General features: G+C 52.7%; 2 protein-coding genes across 2 annotated transcripts; one reads left to right on the forward strand and one right to left on the reverse strand.

The window, feature by feature from the left end:
* Nucleotides 1–4,951: 4,951 nt before the first annotated feature.
* LOC128899787 (olfactory receptor 14A16-like) lies at nt 4,952–5,884 on the forward strand. The gene has a single exon (XM_054179480.1). The coding sequence runs from the start codon at nt 4,952–4,954 to the stop codon at nt 5,882–5,884; it is 933 nt and encodes a 310-aa protein (XP_054035455.1).
* A 9,925-nt stretch (nt 5,885–15,809) lies between these two features.
* Nucleotides 15,810–16,637, reverse strand: LOC128899784 (olfactory receptor 14A16-like). The gene has a single exon (XM_054179477.1). The coding sequence runs from the start codon at nt 16,635–16,637 to the stop codon at nt 15,810–15,812; it is 828 nt and encodes a 275-aa protein (XP_054035452.1).
* Between the last annotated feature and the right edge of the window lie 1,257 nt (nt 16,638–17,894).

Consider the following 17,894-nt stretch of genomic DNA (forward strand, 5'->3'; position numbering starts at 1 on the left):
CCTTGGCTGCATTGTTTTAGATAAGTGTAACCCACTGCTTTCTCTCTGCTCCTTTCTCTCCTGGGACAGGGAGAGGGGCAGCCGTGGAACAGTTTCCCTGGTCTCTCACCAGGGGGTTTCTGTGTTGTTTGCTAATTGTAAACACCTGTATTTGCTTCCAACTGAGTGGCTCAGACAAAGTTAATGCTGAGGGGGGAATTTCAATCCACCACATATAGTCACCTTGTGAGCCCTCTCTATCGAGTGACCTGGAAGACGAATCATTCTGAGTGGGGCAGTGAGCAACAATAAGGCTTTGAACAGATCAAGCAAGAGAGAGCTGTGCAGGAGCACTTGGGACTATCCAAACAGGACCATTGGTGCAAAATGTCCTCTGCAGTGCAGCCAGGGAGCATGGTCTCACTTGGAGTCTCTGGCAGAAGACATCAGGTGGAACCCGAGGTCAGCCATTGGGATGTTGGAGTAGAAGATATGGAGGATCAGAAGCCCACTACACACCAACTGAGAAGGAGATCTTAGCAGCTGTGATTGTGGGTTTAAGGCACTGGGATGTCTTAAACCATAGAGTAGAGGCTTCCAGAGGGTAGATAGGTCCAGGTGGTGGACTGGAAAATGCAATCTTTTGTTGTTTCATTCCCATAAGCCCTGCATCTCTATACAAATGGACATTTCTCTTTGTTCTTCTCTTTTCCTCCCTCTCTGCTCCTGGGATGTTCACAGAGCTTTAATGGGGTTTGGTGCAGGGGAGTGAGGCCAGGTTTGGCCATGGCAGTGCTGCCAATTGGAGCCTGGAGTGGCCTGGTCTGGCTCAGGCTGGAGCTGGCAAGCAGAATTTGGAGCTGCATCACTTAGGGATGGGGCAGAGCCAAAGAGGCATGGTGCAAGAGAGGGCATTTGCAGCCTGGGTGTTTGGCTCTGTTTGGAGGAAGACTGTGGGAAGCTTTGGCCTGAGGAGGTTTTGGGAGAACCTCTGCTGAGGTGGACTATGGATTTTGTGTCTTTTCTATGCTCTGTACTGTAGGATGGAGTTATGAAGAGTACTTCCATTTACACTTCCATTCTCTCCAATCCTGTGTGAAGGCTTTCTTGAACTACTTTAGAGAAGGGTTGCAGAGCACCTGTCCCATTCCTTAAACCCAAGACAGCAGCCTAGGAAGGAGCTGGAGCTGCTTCAGAAGTAATGGGGACAGAAGCAGCTCTCCTCTCAGCACCCAGCTTGCCTGTGCTTCACTGGATGTTCAGAGGGAACTTTCCCTCTCCACATCATGAGCCCAGCACTACAGGCAGTGAGTGAGCAGCACTGATTAGGCAGCAAGCTGGACTGGGGAAACGAAAGCAGCCAGGGATTCTGGGAGAGATTCTGGACTGGCCAGAGGGCAGAGATTTCGGAGTGTGGCCTGAGGAAGTGGTTGGTGCCCAGGAGGCAGCACCACACAAGGAGTTATCTGAAGATGAAAGGCCTTATGCCCTTCTCTGGACATGTTCCAGCAAGTCAACATCTTTCCTAAACTGAGGGGCCCAGAACTGTACACAGTACTCAAGGTGTGGCCTTACCAGGTGCTGTAAACAGGGGCAGAATGACCTCATGCTCTGGTTACTGCTGGATCCTACTGGGTGGTAGGAAACCATTGGGAGTGGGAGCTGCTGTATGGCATCCTACACAAGTAGTTGTGAGGTCACTGAAAGAGAGGGTGAATCAAGTCAATATGCAGCAGTGAAGGCATCCAACTGGCTCTAGAGACTGCTGAGAGAGAAAACTGTCCAGGCTCGAGGTGAGGAGGAAGTTCTTCACTGAGAGAGTCATCTGCCTTTGGAATGGGCTGCCCAGGGAGGTGGTGGAGTCACCATCCCTGGAGGTGTTCAAGAGGGGATTGGACATGGCATTTGGTGCCATGGTTTAGTCATGAGGTCTGTGGTGACAGGTTGGACTTGATGATCTTTGAGGTCTCTTCCAACCTTGGTGATTCTGTGATTCTGTGACTTTATCTCTATACAGATATAGAATGGTGGCAGTGCAGGAAGATGAATTGGCAAGGCATGGGGAAGTCCATCTGGGCTGCTTCATTGTGGAAGGACCTTGCTGCTTGGATTGGAAACATGGCTCTGAAGGTAAGTCATGGGGATGCTCACGTGCCTAGGAGCTGTGCTCCTGAAAAACACCAAAACAATGAGCAGGTAGAGAAGGCTGCCAGAATGGATGTAGCCCAAGTGGATCTGGACTGGGAGCATAAAGCTGAACTGTTTATAGCTCAATGAGCACATGAAACATCAGGACATCTAGGCAGAGATGCTATGCATAGGTGGTGTAACGGGTTGGGGCAGATCCCCTCCCCACCACAGGCAGAAATAACGACTCAGACAAACGGATTGCAAAAGTGATGAAAGTTTAAATAGAAAGCAGTGAATGTTACAGAAAACCCAAAGCGCAGTGACAAAGAAAGATCCCATCCCCACCTGAGGGTGCATCCAAAACCCCCAGGGCTCCTTCTTCCCCCTCCCTCTGCTGGGCTAGTCTCAGCTGGCCAGGCCTGAGACTGCCCATCCCCCTGTGGCCTTGGGCCTAATCAGGCCCATGGCTGGGAGATCTCTCCCCCAGTTACCAAGTCTCGGAGAGGGAAGGAAAGAGGAAGTGCCAGACCCCACCGCAAAATTTATAGTGGTGCAAGGGATTATGGTAGAAATACCTAATTTCCTGAGTCCACCCACTGGGATGGACTTCTGGACACAGGAAACACCCCTGTAGCAGAGGGCACCCAGCCCAAACTACGACAGGTGGGCTTGTGATCAAGGGGTGGAGCTGACCATGGAAGCCATCACACAGGTCACACATGACTGTGGTGAAGACTGGCAGATTGACTCTATTGGACCAGTGCCATGAACATGCCAGGGCAAGTGCGATATCCTCAACATGGTAGATTCAAGAGACCGAAACCTCCACACAGTGCAGATTGGAAGGTTCAGAGTGGAGAGTAGGCCAAAGAAATGTCCCTCAAAGGGCAGAGCTGCTATGCATGAGGCCATCCAGAGGGGTCAGGAACTGGCAGGGAGAGCTGAGACAGCTCAGGGAAGGGATGGAAATGGCAGGGGAAGGGCTGGCTGGGGAAGCAACATTGGTGTCAGCAGCCTGAAGGGAAAGAACTGCAGGCAGGGGACAGTGTAGGACAGGCTGCAGTGAGGATGGCCAAGGGCTCTGGCAAGGCTGAGAGGCCCAACAGGACCAAGGGCTTTGTCCCCTTGGCTCTGGCAGTTGCCTCTGCCACCAAGGCCTGTGAGAAGAAACTTGGCTTTGAGGCTTTGAGGTTCTTCTAGTCCAAGGGCAGTGGTCAGGGCTTGGCCTTTCTGCTTCCTAGAGCAAAGGCAAGTTTTTCTCCCCTGTACTTTGCCTTTGTCTCCCTGCAATCCTGGCCTCTAACAAGCTGCTCTAAGGAGTCCCTGGGGAGCCTTTGTTAGTAACAAGCCTCAGTGAGGCCAATCAGTGCTTCAAGGTACTTTGGAGTTTGCTTCTGCCTTGGACTTGTTGAGAGGCTTCTTGGCAGTACCTTGGCAGAGTCTCCTGGCAGTACCTAAGGATGATGTAATCAGCCCCAAATACTCCATGGGGCTCATTAAATACTGTTGAACCTCTAATTGTTGCCAAGGTTTCTGCAGCTAATTGGAGAGGTTTTTATTGCACAAAGCATCTGATAAAAATGTGTTTTAAAGGTACCTTTCATTCCTTTTCAGCAGGAGTTGTCTCTTTGCAAGCAAACCACAGCAAAACCTGACAAGGTCCTACCCTGCTCACTGCTCAACCCCACTCCCCACTGCCCCAGCAGAGCCCAGGGCCAGAGGTGAGGGACAGGATCTGCCTTGTCAGGGGCTGGGGGTCAGGGCTTGACCCTTTGGATCAATGAAACCCCTCCAGGTTTCCTCAGCAGCAGAGCCACCTTTAGCTGCTTGTCCTGACCTGTCAGCACTGCCTCAGTTCTCTGCTCTCACCACAGCCTGCAGATACTTCAGTGCCTCCAGTGATGCTTCCCTTGCATCCACTGTCTGTTTCTGCTCTAACCAGACCCTGAGGACACTTTGCCAGTATGCTTCACTGGGACCCATTAAGAGTAGAAGAAACTTCAGAGTTTGAATCCAGCTTTGACTTCTGGAGAGGTTTCATCAGCTTCTCAGACTCCCTGAGGTTTACAGGGCATCAAAAGCCAACAGAGGAGTCATAAAAATGCGTTGTTCTGGTCCTCTGCTGCCCTATTGGGCCAGACTTGGGCTGGAGGGAGCTGCTGGCAAGTAGGCAGTGCTGCAGGAGACAGCTCTGGCCAGGAGAAGCTCCTCTGCACAGCACAGCAGGGCTGAGGACATTGCCAGAGGATCTCGGGGAGATGAGGAAGGCAGAGACAGCTTCGTCAGGGCCAGAACTAGGAGGATGACTGAGAGCTCACCGGAGTCACTGACAAAATAAGTCTCTGGGTGCAGGACACTGCAGCTGTAGCTCCTGGAGGCATCTCCATCTCAGCAGCTGATGCTCAGCTGAAGGCTCCTGCAGTGTGCACACAGAAGGAGGACAAAGCCCTTCAGTTCCAACCTGTGAGCTTCAGAGAGTAGAGTTGAGTAAGGAGAAGGCTTCACCCCCATCCCCTCTGCCTTTCTCTCTTCCCTTCACTGTCTCTGCAGCACTGCAGGCCTGCTCCCTGTTTCTCCACCTCTCCATGGGACTCTTATTCCCTGGGACTGGGCTGTTAGTCACTTTCTGCTCTGACATCAGAGGAATCTTCATGGCAATTCTGGGTCCTTGCTGCATTTGAAGCCGTGAGGAACTCTGCCATGGGGTGATAGTGGTGGGACTGATCTGATCCATTGCTCAGGCAGCTCAGGGACAGGCCTTACAATGAGGCTGAGAGAAATTTGCCCTAACTTGTCACTGCCTTTCCCTCCTTGGACAGGTCTCCATGGCCAGAGGCAGCAGATGGCCAACAGCAGCTCCATCACCCACTTCCTCCTCCTGCCATTCTCAGGCACAAGGCAGCTGCAGCTCCTGCACTTCTGCGTCTTCCTGGCCATCTACCTGGCTGCCCTGCTGGGCAATGGCCTCATCATCACCACCATAGCCTGGGACCACCACCTCCACACCCCCATGTACTTCTTCCTCCTCAACCTCGCATTCCTTGACCTGGGTGCCATCTCCACCACTGTGCCCAAATCCATGACTAATTCCCTGAGGGACACCAGGGACATCTCCTACACAGGATGTGTTCTCCAGCTCTTCTTTTATGTATTCCTAATTGCTACAGAGTATTTTCTCCTCACCACCATGTCCTACGATCGCTACGTTGCCATCTGCAGACCCCTGCACTATGAGACCCTCCTGGGCAGCAGAGTTTGTCTCCACCTGGCAGCAGCTGTCTGGGCCTGTGGCTTTCTCTATGCTCTGCTACACACAGCCAATACATTTTCCCTGCCCCTCTGCCAGGGCAGTGCTGTGGAGCAGTTCTTCTGTGAAATCCCCCAGATCCTCAAGCTCTCCTGCTCCACATCCTACCTCAGGGAACTTTGGCTCCTCGTGGTCAGTGTCTCTTTAGCTTTTGTCTGTTTTGTGTTGATTGTGGTGTCCTATGTGCAGATCTTCAGGGCAGTGCTGAGTATCCCCTCTCAGCAGGGACGCCACAAAGCCTTTGCCACCTGCCTCCCTCACCTGGCTGTGGTCTCCCTCTTTCTCAGCACTGGATTCTTTGCCTACCTGAAGCCCTCCTCCATCTCCTCCCCATCCCTGGACCTAGTGGTAGCAATTCTGTACTCAGTGGTGCCTCCAGCAGTGAACCCTCTCATCTACAGCCTGAGGAACCAGGAGCTTAAGGCTGCCCTGAGCCAAATGATCACTGGATGCTCTCAGAAGCGATAAACTCTTCTGCAGAGCAGTTCTGATGTCACTCAGTGCAGGCCCTGCCTGGCTTCTGTACTTGGTGGTGGTGGTGTTTTACTCTTTATCAAACTTTTGTAATACATTCTCTGCTTTGCTGACCAAGAGTTTGTGCAGCAGGACATCTGCTCTTTCTTTGGTTAAGAAATAAAGAACCTTTCATTAACATTTTCCTTCCTGAGATCCTTCCTTCAGGACTTCTCCAGAGATTTTAGGCCAGGTACTGTGCAAATTTTGTCTCAGCACAGCAGCACTACCAGGGAGTAGCAGCACCTGGACTTCCAGGGCTGTTCTCTTTCCACTTCCACCTCTCCTATGTCAGTGAAAGGCCTGAGGGTTGTGGCAGCTTGGTCCTTGTTCTGCTGCATGCCAGCCCTGTGACCACAGGCAGAGACAGGCCATGGGAACTACTCTGACTGAGCTGGCCCCCATGAGTAGTTCCACAAAGACAGATGATCTGCTCAGGGCAGAGTCTGATGGCTTAGGGCTTCATCCAACATTTCTCTCAAGAGCAGGCCCAAGAAAGTGTCCCAGGGATGCAAACAGCAGGCAACAGCTCAAGTGTGAGTGTGCAGGGCTGGGGCACACAGCAGTGTCCTGACACAGAGAGGCCTCCTGCCAGAGGCCTGAAGGAGCAGCAGAGCAGGCTCTGATCTGTGTCTCTGTTCACTGCACACTCTGGAGAAGCTGTCCCAGGGTAATCATCCTGCTCTAGCCACTCACCACCACCATTTCCACCACTGGTCTCTCACCACAGCTTTGCAGGTCACAGGCTCAGAAGGCCAGCAATGGCTGCTGGTATTGTACAGATGAGATGCAAACATGGACATGGTGTGTGGGGTGAGAGGAACCTGAGTGAGCACAAACACCATCAGCTGTTGCTGGGGTACCTAGGCACTGGAGGTGTGAGGAGCCTCCCAGCCTCTGGCAGGGGCAGCAGGAGGCCAGGGACACTCTGCCTGTTGCAGTGCAGAGCCTGTGTGAGGGATGGGGAAAGACTCTGTCTGAACATCTTGAGGTGCAGAAGCAGTTCATGAGGCCAGCTCAGGTGTGGACACCTGGCAGAGCTCTGACATTTCTGTGGGTGACTGCAGCACAAACCTCCCTGCCCCAGGGAGATTCCTCTCAGGTGTCCTGCACAGGCTCATTGCAAATGTTGCTGTCTGCTCACATCAGCCTTCCTGGGCTGTGCCCTGAAATGTGCATAGAGCCATCAGAGAGGTTCTGGCTGCTTGGAAAAGGCATCTTCAGGAAGGCCGAGAAGGAGGCTGGAGCACACTCCAGGCTGGTCACCCTCAGCACAGTCATGGTGCTGGGTCAAAAGTGATAGGTCAGACACTGCTGCAGCCATCTGCAGGCCCTTGCAGGACAAGAGAGAGATCATCAAACCTGTCTGGGGATGTTTTATGCAGGGACCTTGCCAGGCCTTTGCCATGGTCTCCCAAGATCTCTGCAGAGCCAGACTGGAGACAGCAGGACTGAGGAAATGGATGAGGTGTTGGGTGGGAAGGTGGGTGGTGGATCAAGCCCAAAAGTCACCAGGGCAGAGTCCTCCTGGCAGCCACTTCCCAGCAGCATCCCTCAGAGCAAGCCCTTGGGCCAGAACTGTACAATGTCTTCATCATCTCCCTGCACCTTCTGACCCAGGGCCTCTTCAGCTCCTTTGGGGATGAGGCCAAACTGTGCTCAGGCCTTGAGTGACCTCCTCTGCTTAACCCTGCCCTGAGCAGGGTCATTGGACAAGATGATGTGCAGGGACCTCTTCCACAGATCACCAGGACAGAGCCAGCAGCTCCTCTGAGGAAGGTTTCTCCTCTCAGAGCCTTGGTAGGAAATCTGCCAGATGGATTGGATGAAACTTTGATCTGCTCAGGCTCTGGCCACAAGGAGGCTGATGGTTGGGTGTGGGAGCAGGTGGTCAGTTGTGTCTCAGGAGATCATCATTCAGTAGGAAGCCAGTGAGTATGAAGGGTCTGTGAGGTCACTTCTGCCTGGAGAGGAGATTGGACAACAGCAGGAACACAGCTGGAAAGGGCCTGTGAGGCTTTTTCTGTCTGTGATGAAGATGTTACTAATTTATGAATATGAATTATTAATTAGTAATTTTATTAAGTATTAAAATTATCAATAACCAATGAATCACTATTTTATATCCATAGTCTAGTGCATGATTGTGAAATACATCCCATAAGTGGTTTAGTATTTATAGTTTGGACTCAATCAGGATATTTACAGAGTTAATTTCTATTACTGTAACACAGGCTGCAATTCCACTGCTTGTCCACCTGATGGCGACTCGACAGGACTCTGGCAACTGCTAAATATATACAGAGCTATTACACTGTGTATCAGAGGATTGGACTGGAAAGATTATCCTGCTAGACTCGGGTGCTCTGAACTGACTGTTAGTGAGTTGAAAGCAGGTGGAAGATACTCTGTGTCCTTTGTTTGTAGCAAGGTTAGGTTCTGGCAGACTGCTGACTCCTGGCTGGTCCAGACAGTGACAGTAGGTGGCAACTTTCTCCCTTCTGTGGCAGCAGAGGAAATGGACCTTAGACTAGCTGTTAAGCAGGTTCCCTTCGCAGGACTTGGGTGGCTCTCTCTGGATGGCAGGGAGTGGTCCTGCAGGGTGAACCACACAGGTCTGGTAGGGCAGGTCCCGGGATGGGGTTGGCCCTCACAGAGTCAGCCTGCACGGCAGGGCAGGGCCACGGTTCTCTGTAGGCAGGCTTGGAGGTTTCTGATCTGGCATGATGGCAGACAGGGCTGGACCTGGCAGGGGTCAGCCTGGTAGCAACTGGCTTCAGGGCTGGCATGGATGGCCCTGGGGAAGAGGCACAGGTGCATGAAGTGGCAGCTTCCTCTTGTTCTGGTGCTGGCTGCCTGGGAGAAGAGACCAACATCCGTCTGTCTTCAACCTCCCTTCAGGTAGTTGTACAGAGTAATAAGGTCACCCCTGAGTCTCCTCTTCTCCAGGCTAAGCAACCCCAGCTCCCTCAGCCTCTCCTCGTAGGGCTTATGTTCCAAACCCCTCACCAACTTTGTTGCTCTTCTCTGGACTCGTTCCAGCAAGTCAACATCCTTCCTAAACTGAGGGGCCCAGAACTGGACACAGTACTCGAGGTGCGGCCTAACCAGTGCAGTGCACAGGGGCAGAATGACCTCCCTGCTCCTGCTGGCCACACTGTTCCTGATGCAGGCCAGGATGCCATTGGCCCTCTTAGCTGCCTGGGCACACTGCAGGCTCATGTTCAGTCTACTGTCAACCAGCACCCCCAGGTCCCTCTCTGCCTGACTGCTCTCCAGCCACTCTGACCCCAGCCTGTAGCTCTGCATGGGGTTGTTGTGGCCAATGTGCAGAACCTGGCACTTGGATGTGTTCAATCTCCTGCCCTTGGCCTCTGCCCATCTGTCCACCCTGTCAAGGGCCCTCTGCAGAGCCTCTCTACCCTCCAGCAGATCAACTCCTGCCCCCAGCTTGGTGTCGTCAGCAAATTTACTGATGATGGACTCGATGCCCTCGTCCAGATCATCAATAAAGATGTTAAAGAGCATGGGGCCCAGCACTGATCCCTGGGGCACACCACTGGTGACTGGCTGCCAGCTGGCTGTGGCACCATTCACCACCACTCTCTGGGCTCGGCCCTCCAGCCAGTTCCTAACCCATCGCAGTGTGCTCCCATCCAAGCCAGGGGCTGACAGCTTGGCCAGGAGTTTGCTATGGGGAACGGTGTCAAAGGCCTTGCTGAGGTCCAGGTAGACTACATCCACAGGCCTCCCCACATCCACCAGGCAGTCACCTGATCATAGAAGGAGATCAGGTTGGTCAGGCAGGACCTGCCCTTCCTAAACCCGTGCTGGCTGGGCCTGATCCCTTGGCCATCCTCTAAGTGTTGTGTGATTGCACTCAGGATGACCTGTTCCATAATCTTGCCTGGCACTGAGGTCAGGCTGACAGGCCTGTAATTCCCTGGCTCATCCAACCGGCCCTTCTTGTGGATGGGTACCACGTTGGCCAGCTTCCAGTCATCTGGGATCTCTCCAGTGAGCCAGGACTGATGAAAAATCATGGAGAGTGGCTTGGCCAGCTCATCTGCCAGCTCTCTCAGCACCCTAGGATGGATCCCATCTGGTCCCATGGACTTGTGGGGGTCTAAGCTGCTGAGGAGAGCTCCTATGACTTGCTCATGGAACACAGGGAAACTATGCAGCTCCCTGGCTCCTTCTGCCAGCTCTGCAGGCCAGCTGTCTGGTAGACGTTCTTTCCTGCTAGTAAAAATTGAGGTAAAGAAGGTGTTAAGTACCTCTGCCTTTTCCTCATCCTGTGATACAACATTTCCCTCTATGTCAACCAAGGAGTGGAGGTTGTCCCTGCCCTTCCTCTTGCTATTAATATATTTATAGAAGGACTTTTTGTTGTCCTTCACATCAGAGGCCAGTTTAAGTTCCAAATGTGCTTTTGCCTCCCTAATTTTCTTCCTATATGCCTTAGCAACATCTTTAAACATTCCATGGGTTGCCTCACCCTTCTTCCAAAGATGATACACCCTCTTTTTTTCCCTTAGTTCTATTACCAGTTCTATAACCAGAGCCTGGGCTGCAGCCTGTAGATCCATGTTGATCAATTACTTAATTTGCACTAGAATCAATCTGTAAGAACCCAAACAGGGAGTGTTAATGAAATGTTGAGATGGCCTTCATGTCTGTGTGAGGCCCTGGATGGGATGAGATGTGCAACCAAACCACATGAGAAAGGATGGGAGTGAAAAAGAACCAAGTGCTGCATCCCTGAAGCAGATGGGAAAGGCAAGTGGGGAGAAGAGCCCCTGTTCAAATCAAGATGCAACAGGGAGCTGAGTGGGATTAGGCTGTGGGAAAGGGGAGTTGTAATATTCACCTCTGCCTGAAGAAGGAGCCACAGGCTCTGCAGGTCTGGGCCCCTTGGCTCCCCTTACAGCCCTGGTCCTGCTCTCAACAGCTCTGTTAGTTTGTATCTCAGCTCATGGTGCTGGAACCAGCTGGGCCTGCACCCCAACATTTGTCACAGTTCTGGAACACCACCACAGCAATCAGTTCAGTTTCTGTCTGTGTGATGTCTCTGTAATCATTGGCTGTGATTGGAAATTCTCTGTGCCAATAACTCCTCACCAGGATGTGTCTTTGCTCACATGTTGTATGGTTAGCTACAACCTACACCCATTGGAAAGAATTTCACTGCAACCCAACAGCTCCTCCAGCACCCTGATTTCATCAGCCTGCTACAACCACCAGGAGAAGCAGGACAAAAGACTTCTCACCATGACACTTAAGAAATACCTTGAGTCCACAAAAGGGACCAAGAGGAGTGGAGAACACTGCTGGTGGGAAATGCTGTTTGGGTGGTGTCCAGCAGCAGCTGGGACACTGCCCCTGGTGTCACAGCCACTGTGATTTTCCTGCCTGCTCTGCTCTGTGCTTGCTGTTCCACATTGGTTTGTAGTTAGAGTTAGGAGGATGGCCAAGCAAGTCACACTGCTGCAGACATTTCCCATCATCAAGGTTTCCTGTGTGCTTTGTGTCACTGAATGACATTGAAGAAGACTTTGGAGCCTAAGTAAGCAGCAAATTCCCTTCCCATTCTGATTGGATGATGACATTCTCTGTTGAGAGGCACAGAGACAAGAGGCAATCACACAGCCACTCTGGCTGAGAGAAATGCACTCAAGTCACAGAGCAGATTGTGGGGGCACAGTCCCCCTGTCACTGGGAACCTCCTCAAGACCTGATGTGATTCCCCCTCCCCCCTTTCCTAGGCCATGAACTAGCCCAGGGTAAGCCAGGTATGGATCAGGACAGAGGGAAATAGAGCCCTGACAGGTGTCCTTGGTGTGCTGCATCCTCTCTCTCCCAGCCTTGCACTGCTCTCCCTATGGCTTGGGGATTTGCCAGTTCCTGCCAGCTCAGTGCATCTCTGCTTGGATCACAGTCAACAGGGAGGTGATAGAAAACTTTGGAGGTCAAAACCTTCAGGGTCTGTGCAAGTGGCAAAAGATCCCAGGATGGTTCAACATTCAAGGTTCTCCAGCTCAGAGAAACACCTGATGAAAGTCAATGATTTCCACCTGTAACAATAGTGAGCCTAAAGTCAGAGCCTTGGAGCTGTCCTGGATCACAGCAGCTGTGTCCAGCATCTCCCCCAGTCAGACATCTCTCAGGCACAACCTGCACCAAGGGCCAGCACCAAGTCAGACTTCTCCAGGCTCAGTTCTTGTGCCCTAAGAATGTCAAAGCTTTTGTGAGTGTTTGCCATGAGCTCCAGCAGAAGGAAACTGAACTCCAGAACAGCCTCTCTGCCAGCCACCTCTCCACCTCTCTGTGTCTTTGGACAGACACCTTTGCTGTCACCAGGGGCAAGGTTTCTATCTTGCCCTGGACCCAGCCAGCTCTGTCCCTGGGTCTTTGTGCTTAGTGCTTCTCTCCAGGCACAGCCATAGAAATAGATTTGAGTTCAGGATCCCTTGCAGTCAGTCAGGGTCAACCTTGTCCTTATCCACTCTGTCATTTGGTGGCTGAAATAAATAAATAATAAAGGAGCTTTGTGAGGAGCACTTTGAAACCTTGAAGAAAACTACAGAGACACAAATAGCTCTTAGGGCACTTGGGGATCATTGCCTGAGCCTCACACACTGAGAGGAGACTGAAGGAATCTGCTCAAGAAGTCAGAAGCGTAACAAAAGTTCCTTCAAGTATTAATTGGCCTCACTGAGGGCCATTAGCAACAAAGCCTCCCAGGGGTGGTTAGAGAAGCTCCATGGAGGCCATGATTGAAGGCAGACAAAGGCAAAGTGCAGCTGAACAAACCCTGGCCTTGGTTTAGGAAAGAGAAAGGCCAAGCTCTGACCCTCAGGCCTTGGAAAGGCAGATCCTGAGAGCCTCCAACTCAAACTTCATCTCAGCAGCCATGGTGGCAGAAGCTGCTGCCAGAAGGAACAGGATCAAGACCTTGTCCCTGTTGAGCCTTTCAGCCCTGCCAGAGCCCTTGGCCATCCCTCCTGCAGGCTGTGCTGCACTGTCCCATGCCTGCAGCTCTTTCCCTTCAGGCTGTTGACATCCATCTGGCTTCCCCAGCCAGCTCTCCCCCTGACATTTCCACACCTTCACTCAGGCCTCTCGACTCTTGCTGCCTGTTCCTTGACACACAAAGGATCTCCAGAATCCTTCTGGTTCACCTCTTGCACCACAGCTCTACACTTTGAGTGACATTTCTTTATCCTGGCCTCCAGTCTGAACCTTTCAGTTGCACTTGCTGAAGGCTTCCTTCTGTGGCCACAACCAAGAAAAGCTCCATCACCTGACACCCCCCTTCAAGCAGGTGCACATCACCCCTGAGCCTTCACATCACCAGGCTAAAGAAGCTCAGCAGCTTCAGGTTCGAGATAGAGACTCCAAACTCCATCCAGGCAGATCTCCTCTGGAGCTTCTCCAGCACCTCTCCATTCCTCCAGACTAAGGAACTCCACAGCCAGACACCAATATTGCAGATGTGGTCACAGCAGTGCTGAGTGCAGGGGAGGACAACCTCTGTGTCTTGGTGGCCACACTCCTCCTCCCACAGCCCAGCTGCACTTGGCCTTCTTCACTCTGCTCAGGCTCTGCTCCATCCCAGGCCATTGGGAATGGTGCCTGCCAGAGGCCTTTCTGCCTAGGCACAGAACAGAACCTCCAGCTCCAAAGCAACATCCAAGGCACCTCCTTGCTGCTGCCTCTCAGCTTGGTAGGCACAAGGGATGGCACAGTCCCCAGCCCAGCCCTGGGCCTGCTGCTGGCCAAAGGCACAAAGGGATTGGAGTTTGCAGTGACCTCACACTCACCTCATGGTCATGTGGCTCCTCTTGCCCTAGGAGCTCCTCAGCCATCCCTGATGTCCCAAGGCTGGCCCAAGGCCTCAGCCTGCTTGTGGCCTGGCAGCTGAGCAGCCACAAGAAACCTCTCCAGGGCCTTCCAGAGCAGGTCCCTGCTGCTGCCTTTCAGCTTCCCCAGCAGACACAACCAAGCCCTGTCCCTGCTGCTGTCCCCTCAGGCCCTCAGGTGGCAGGGAGGTGACAACCCACTCCAAGGCCCTTCCTGCACGGGCCACCAGGTGCTTAGGGACAGGGAGTCACACAAGCTCACCACATGCCTTCTGCTTCCTGCTGGGGCCTCTGGCAGCTGAGAGGCCATTAGCACAGAGGCCAGGCAGGAGTCAGGGGCTTCCCTCTCATCTGCTACAGCAGAAAGTGACCCCCCCAGTCTCTTTCCTGCCCTCTTCCTGCTGCTGCCCTATATGCTGCTGAGCCAGCAGTGACCTTCCAGCCCCTGCCCAACCTTGTGCCTGCTGCTGTGTAGGAGATCCTGAGGCACAGCTGATCTGCCCATGGCATTGGCATCCATCTGCTCCTGGTGTCCATCAGCTGCTCATCCACAGTTCAACTCCTGCTCCTCTTCCAAGACCATGAGGCTGCTGTGGGAGCTCCCAGCCCTTGCTCTGTGCCCGAGGGCAAGCAGAATCCCTCAAGTGTGGGAGGGAATGTAGGTGAGGAGTCAGAGCAGAGGAAGGGTGTCTGTGGCTGACGTATTCCAATTGGGGCTGAGGGCTCAGAGCTTTCTTTCAAGTCTGTGGGTCAGGCCAAGGCTGAGGAGAGGCTTTGGTGTCCTGCTGAGGGTGCTGGGCACGGCTCAGGTGAGGGCCAGCTCTGAGTTTCACATCTTGGATTGGGGCTCTGTTGAGGGTTGGGGTAAAGGGCAAGGCCTCAATGCCAAGGGTAAGGACCTGGACCAGGGTGATCATTGATTGCAAAGTCAGGTTCATGGGTAGATGTGGGAGAGGCTAAGGTGGAATGGGTGAGTTGAGGGATGAGCTCACTGTCTGTGGGTTAGAGCAGGGGACTGGGTTCAAGGGAGGAGCAGGGCTGGTGGGGACTGATCAGTGTGTGAGGGGTCCAGGCTGTACTGGGAGGTGATCAAAGAATGGAGTTTTTACTGGGACAAGGCCTAATGTGTACCTGGAGGGATTAAAGGGATCCTGTTTGGACTGGGGCAGGGCCCAGACTGTAATGGGAAGGCATAAGGGTGTGCAGTTTGTACTGGGATGGATGCATTCAGTACTGGGAAAGGAGCCAGGGGATACATTCTGTGCTGGGATGGAACCCAGACTATAGAGGACGAAGACAATAGGAGCTAGCTTTTACTGGGATGAGGACACATATGTAATAAGAGGGATTAAAGGAACAATATTTGGGATGAGTCTATACTGGAAGGGGGTCAGGGTATCCAGTCTGGACTCTGAGTAGGTTCAATATGTAATGGGAGGTGGTTGGATTAGGAGTGCATGAGGAGACCTCCTGTTCTGATGGCAGTGCTGCTCTGGAGCTCAGCTCTGTCCCAGAAGCAGCCCTGGAATATCCATGCTGCAGTCCCAGCACTACCACAGTGCTCTGGGGCTCCCTGGCACTGCTGCTGTGCTGGGACTCTGCCCCTCCACCTCTGCACACAGGCACTGCCCTGCAGCTCCACAGAAGCCTTGGAGGAAGCAACTCAGAGAAACAACTCCCTGCAGGATCCTTTATTGTGCTGAACACACAGGGAGCACAGCTCCTCATGTCTGCAGCCTCTGGGTCACACCAGACAGGACAACACTGAATCAGAAATGGTCTGAAGAAAGACACCTGTGGGGGAACAACATTCTCCCAAGGGCAACAGCACCAGCAGCATCCAGAACTCGAGCAGCCAGGCTGGGCCTGCACTGAGTGACATCAGAACTGCTCTGCAGGAGAAGACAAAGAGTTTATTGCTTCTGAAGGCATCCAGGGATCAGTTGGCTCAGGGCAGCCTTCAACTCCTGGTTCCTCAGGCTGTAGATGAGAGGGTTCACTGCTGGAGGCACCACTGACTACAGAACTGACACAACCAGATCCAGAGATGGGGAAGAGATGGAGGAGGGCTTCAGGTTGGCAAAGAAGCCAGTGATGAGAAACAGAGAGACCACAGCCAGGTGAGGGAGGCAGGTGGCAAAGGCTTTGTGGCATCCCTGCTGAGAGGGGATCCTCAGCACTGCCCTGAAGATCTGCACATAGGACAACACAATCAACACAAAAGAGGCAAAGACTAAACAGACACTGACCGCAATAAGCCAAAGTTCCCTGAGGTAGGCTGTGGAGCAGGAGAGCTTGAGGATCTGGGGAATTTCACAGAAGAACTGCTCCAGAGCATTACTCTGGCACAGGGGCACTGAAAATGTGTTGGCTGTGTGCAGCAGAGCATAGAGAAAGCCAGAGCCCCAGGCAGCTGCTGCCATGTGGCCACAAACTCTGCTGCCCAGGAGGGTCTCATAGTGCAGGGGTCTGCAGATGGCAACATAGCAATCATAGGACATGGTGGTGAGGAGAAAATACTCTGCTGACATTAGGAATATGAAAAAGAACAGTTGGAGAACACATCCTGCATAGGAGATATCCCTGGTGTCCCACAGGGAATTGGCCATGGATTTTGGCACAGTGGTGGAGAGGGCACCCAGGTCAAGGAAGGAGAGGTTGAGGAGGAAGAAGTACATGGGGGTGTGGAGGTGGTGGTCCCAGGCTATGGTGGTGATGATGAGGCCATTGCCCAGCAGGGCAGCCAGGTAGATGGCCAGGAAGAGGCAGAAGTGCAGGAGCTGCAGCTGCCTTGTGCCTGGGAATGGCAGGAGGAGGAAGTGGGTGATGGAGCTGCTGTTGGCCATCTGCTGCCTCTGGCCATGGAGACCTGTGCAAGGAGGCAAAGGCAGTGACAAATTAGGGCACACTTCTCTCAGCCTTATTGTAACCCCTGTCCCTGAGCTGCATGAGGAATGGATCAGCTCAGTCCCCATCACTACCATGCCATGGCAGAGCTCATCACAGCTTCAAATGCAGCAGAGACCCAGAATTGCCATGAAGATTCTTTTGGTGTCAGAACAGAAGGTGACCAACAGTCCAGTCCCAGAGAACAAGAGTCCCATTGTTGGGTTGAAATTCCCCCCCAGCATTATCTTTGCCAGAGCAGCACAGTTGGAAGCAAATGAAGCTGTATTGACAAGCAAGAGCTACACTCTGCAATGGAATGCAAAGAACAGGTACAAAACATACAGGAGTGATAATATTAGACAGGTATTAACAATTACCAAATGACATGAAACACCCCTGGTCAGAGACCAGGGAAGCTGTTGCTCTATCCCTACCCCCCACCCCCTTCTTCCAAGAGAGAAAGGAGAAGAGAGAGAGAAAAAAAGCAGTGGGTTAGACTTAGCCAAGGGCAGCCAAGCAGGTGAGCTCTCCCCAGTGAAGCAAAACAGCTGAGATGAGAAGAGAAGAGAGAGAATTGTTATGGTACAGCTCCTCTGATTCCAGATATTTATCCAATGAATTTGTTTAGAAGAATCTTTTCTTTTCCTTTTCACACCCAAGAGTGATCTATTTATTTTGTTTCTACTTTTCTGCTCAAAATCTGGAACTAAATTTTAAAGCATAGCCTAAAACCACCACAGCCATGGAGAGGTGGAGAAAGAGGGAGCAGGCCTGCACTGCTGCAGAGACAGTGAAGGGAAGAGAGAAAGGCAGAAGGGCTGGGGGTGAAGCCTTCTTACCCAGGTCTTCTCACTGCTGCTCACAGGATGGAACTGAAGGGCTTTGGTCGTCCTTCTGTGTGCACACTCCAGGAGCCTTCAGCTGAGTGTCAGCTGCCGAGATGGAGATGCCTCCAGGAGCTACAGCTGCAGTGTCCTGCACCCACATCCTCCCTGTGTCAGTGACTGCAGTGACTTCTCCTCCAGTGAGCTCTCAGTCACCCTCCCAGTCCTTCCCACCTTGAAGCTGTCTCTGCCTTCCTCATCTCCCTGAGATCCTCTGGCAGTGTCCTCAGCCCTGCTGTGCTGTGCAGACGAGGTGCTCCTGGCCAGAGCTGTGTCCTGCAGCACTGCCTGCTTGCCAGCAGTTCCTTCCAGCCCAGGAGCCTGGCCCGA

This window comes from Dryobates pubescens, unplaced genomic scaffold, assembly GCF_014839835.1.
Source record: "Dryobates pubescens isolate bDryPub1 unplaced genomic scaffold, bDryPub1.pri scaffold_65_arrow_ctg1, whole genome shotgun sequence".
NCBI classification, from domain to species: domain Eukaryota; kingdom Metazoa; phylum Chordata; class Aves; order Piciformes; family Picidae; genus Dryobates; species Dryobates pubescens.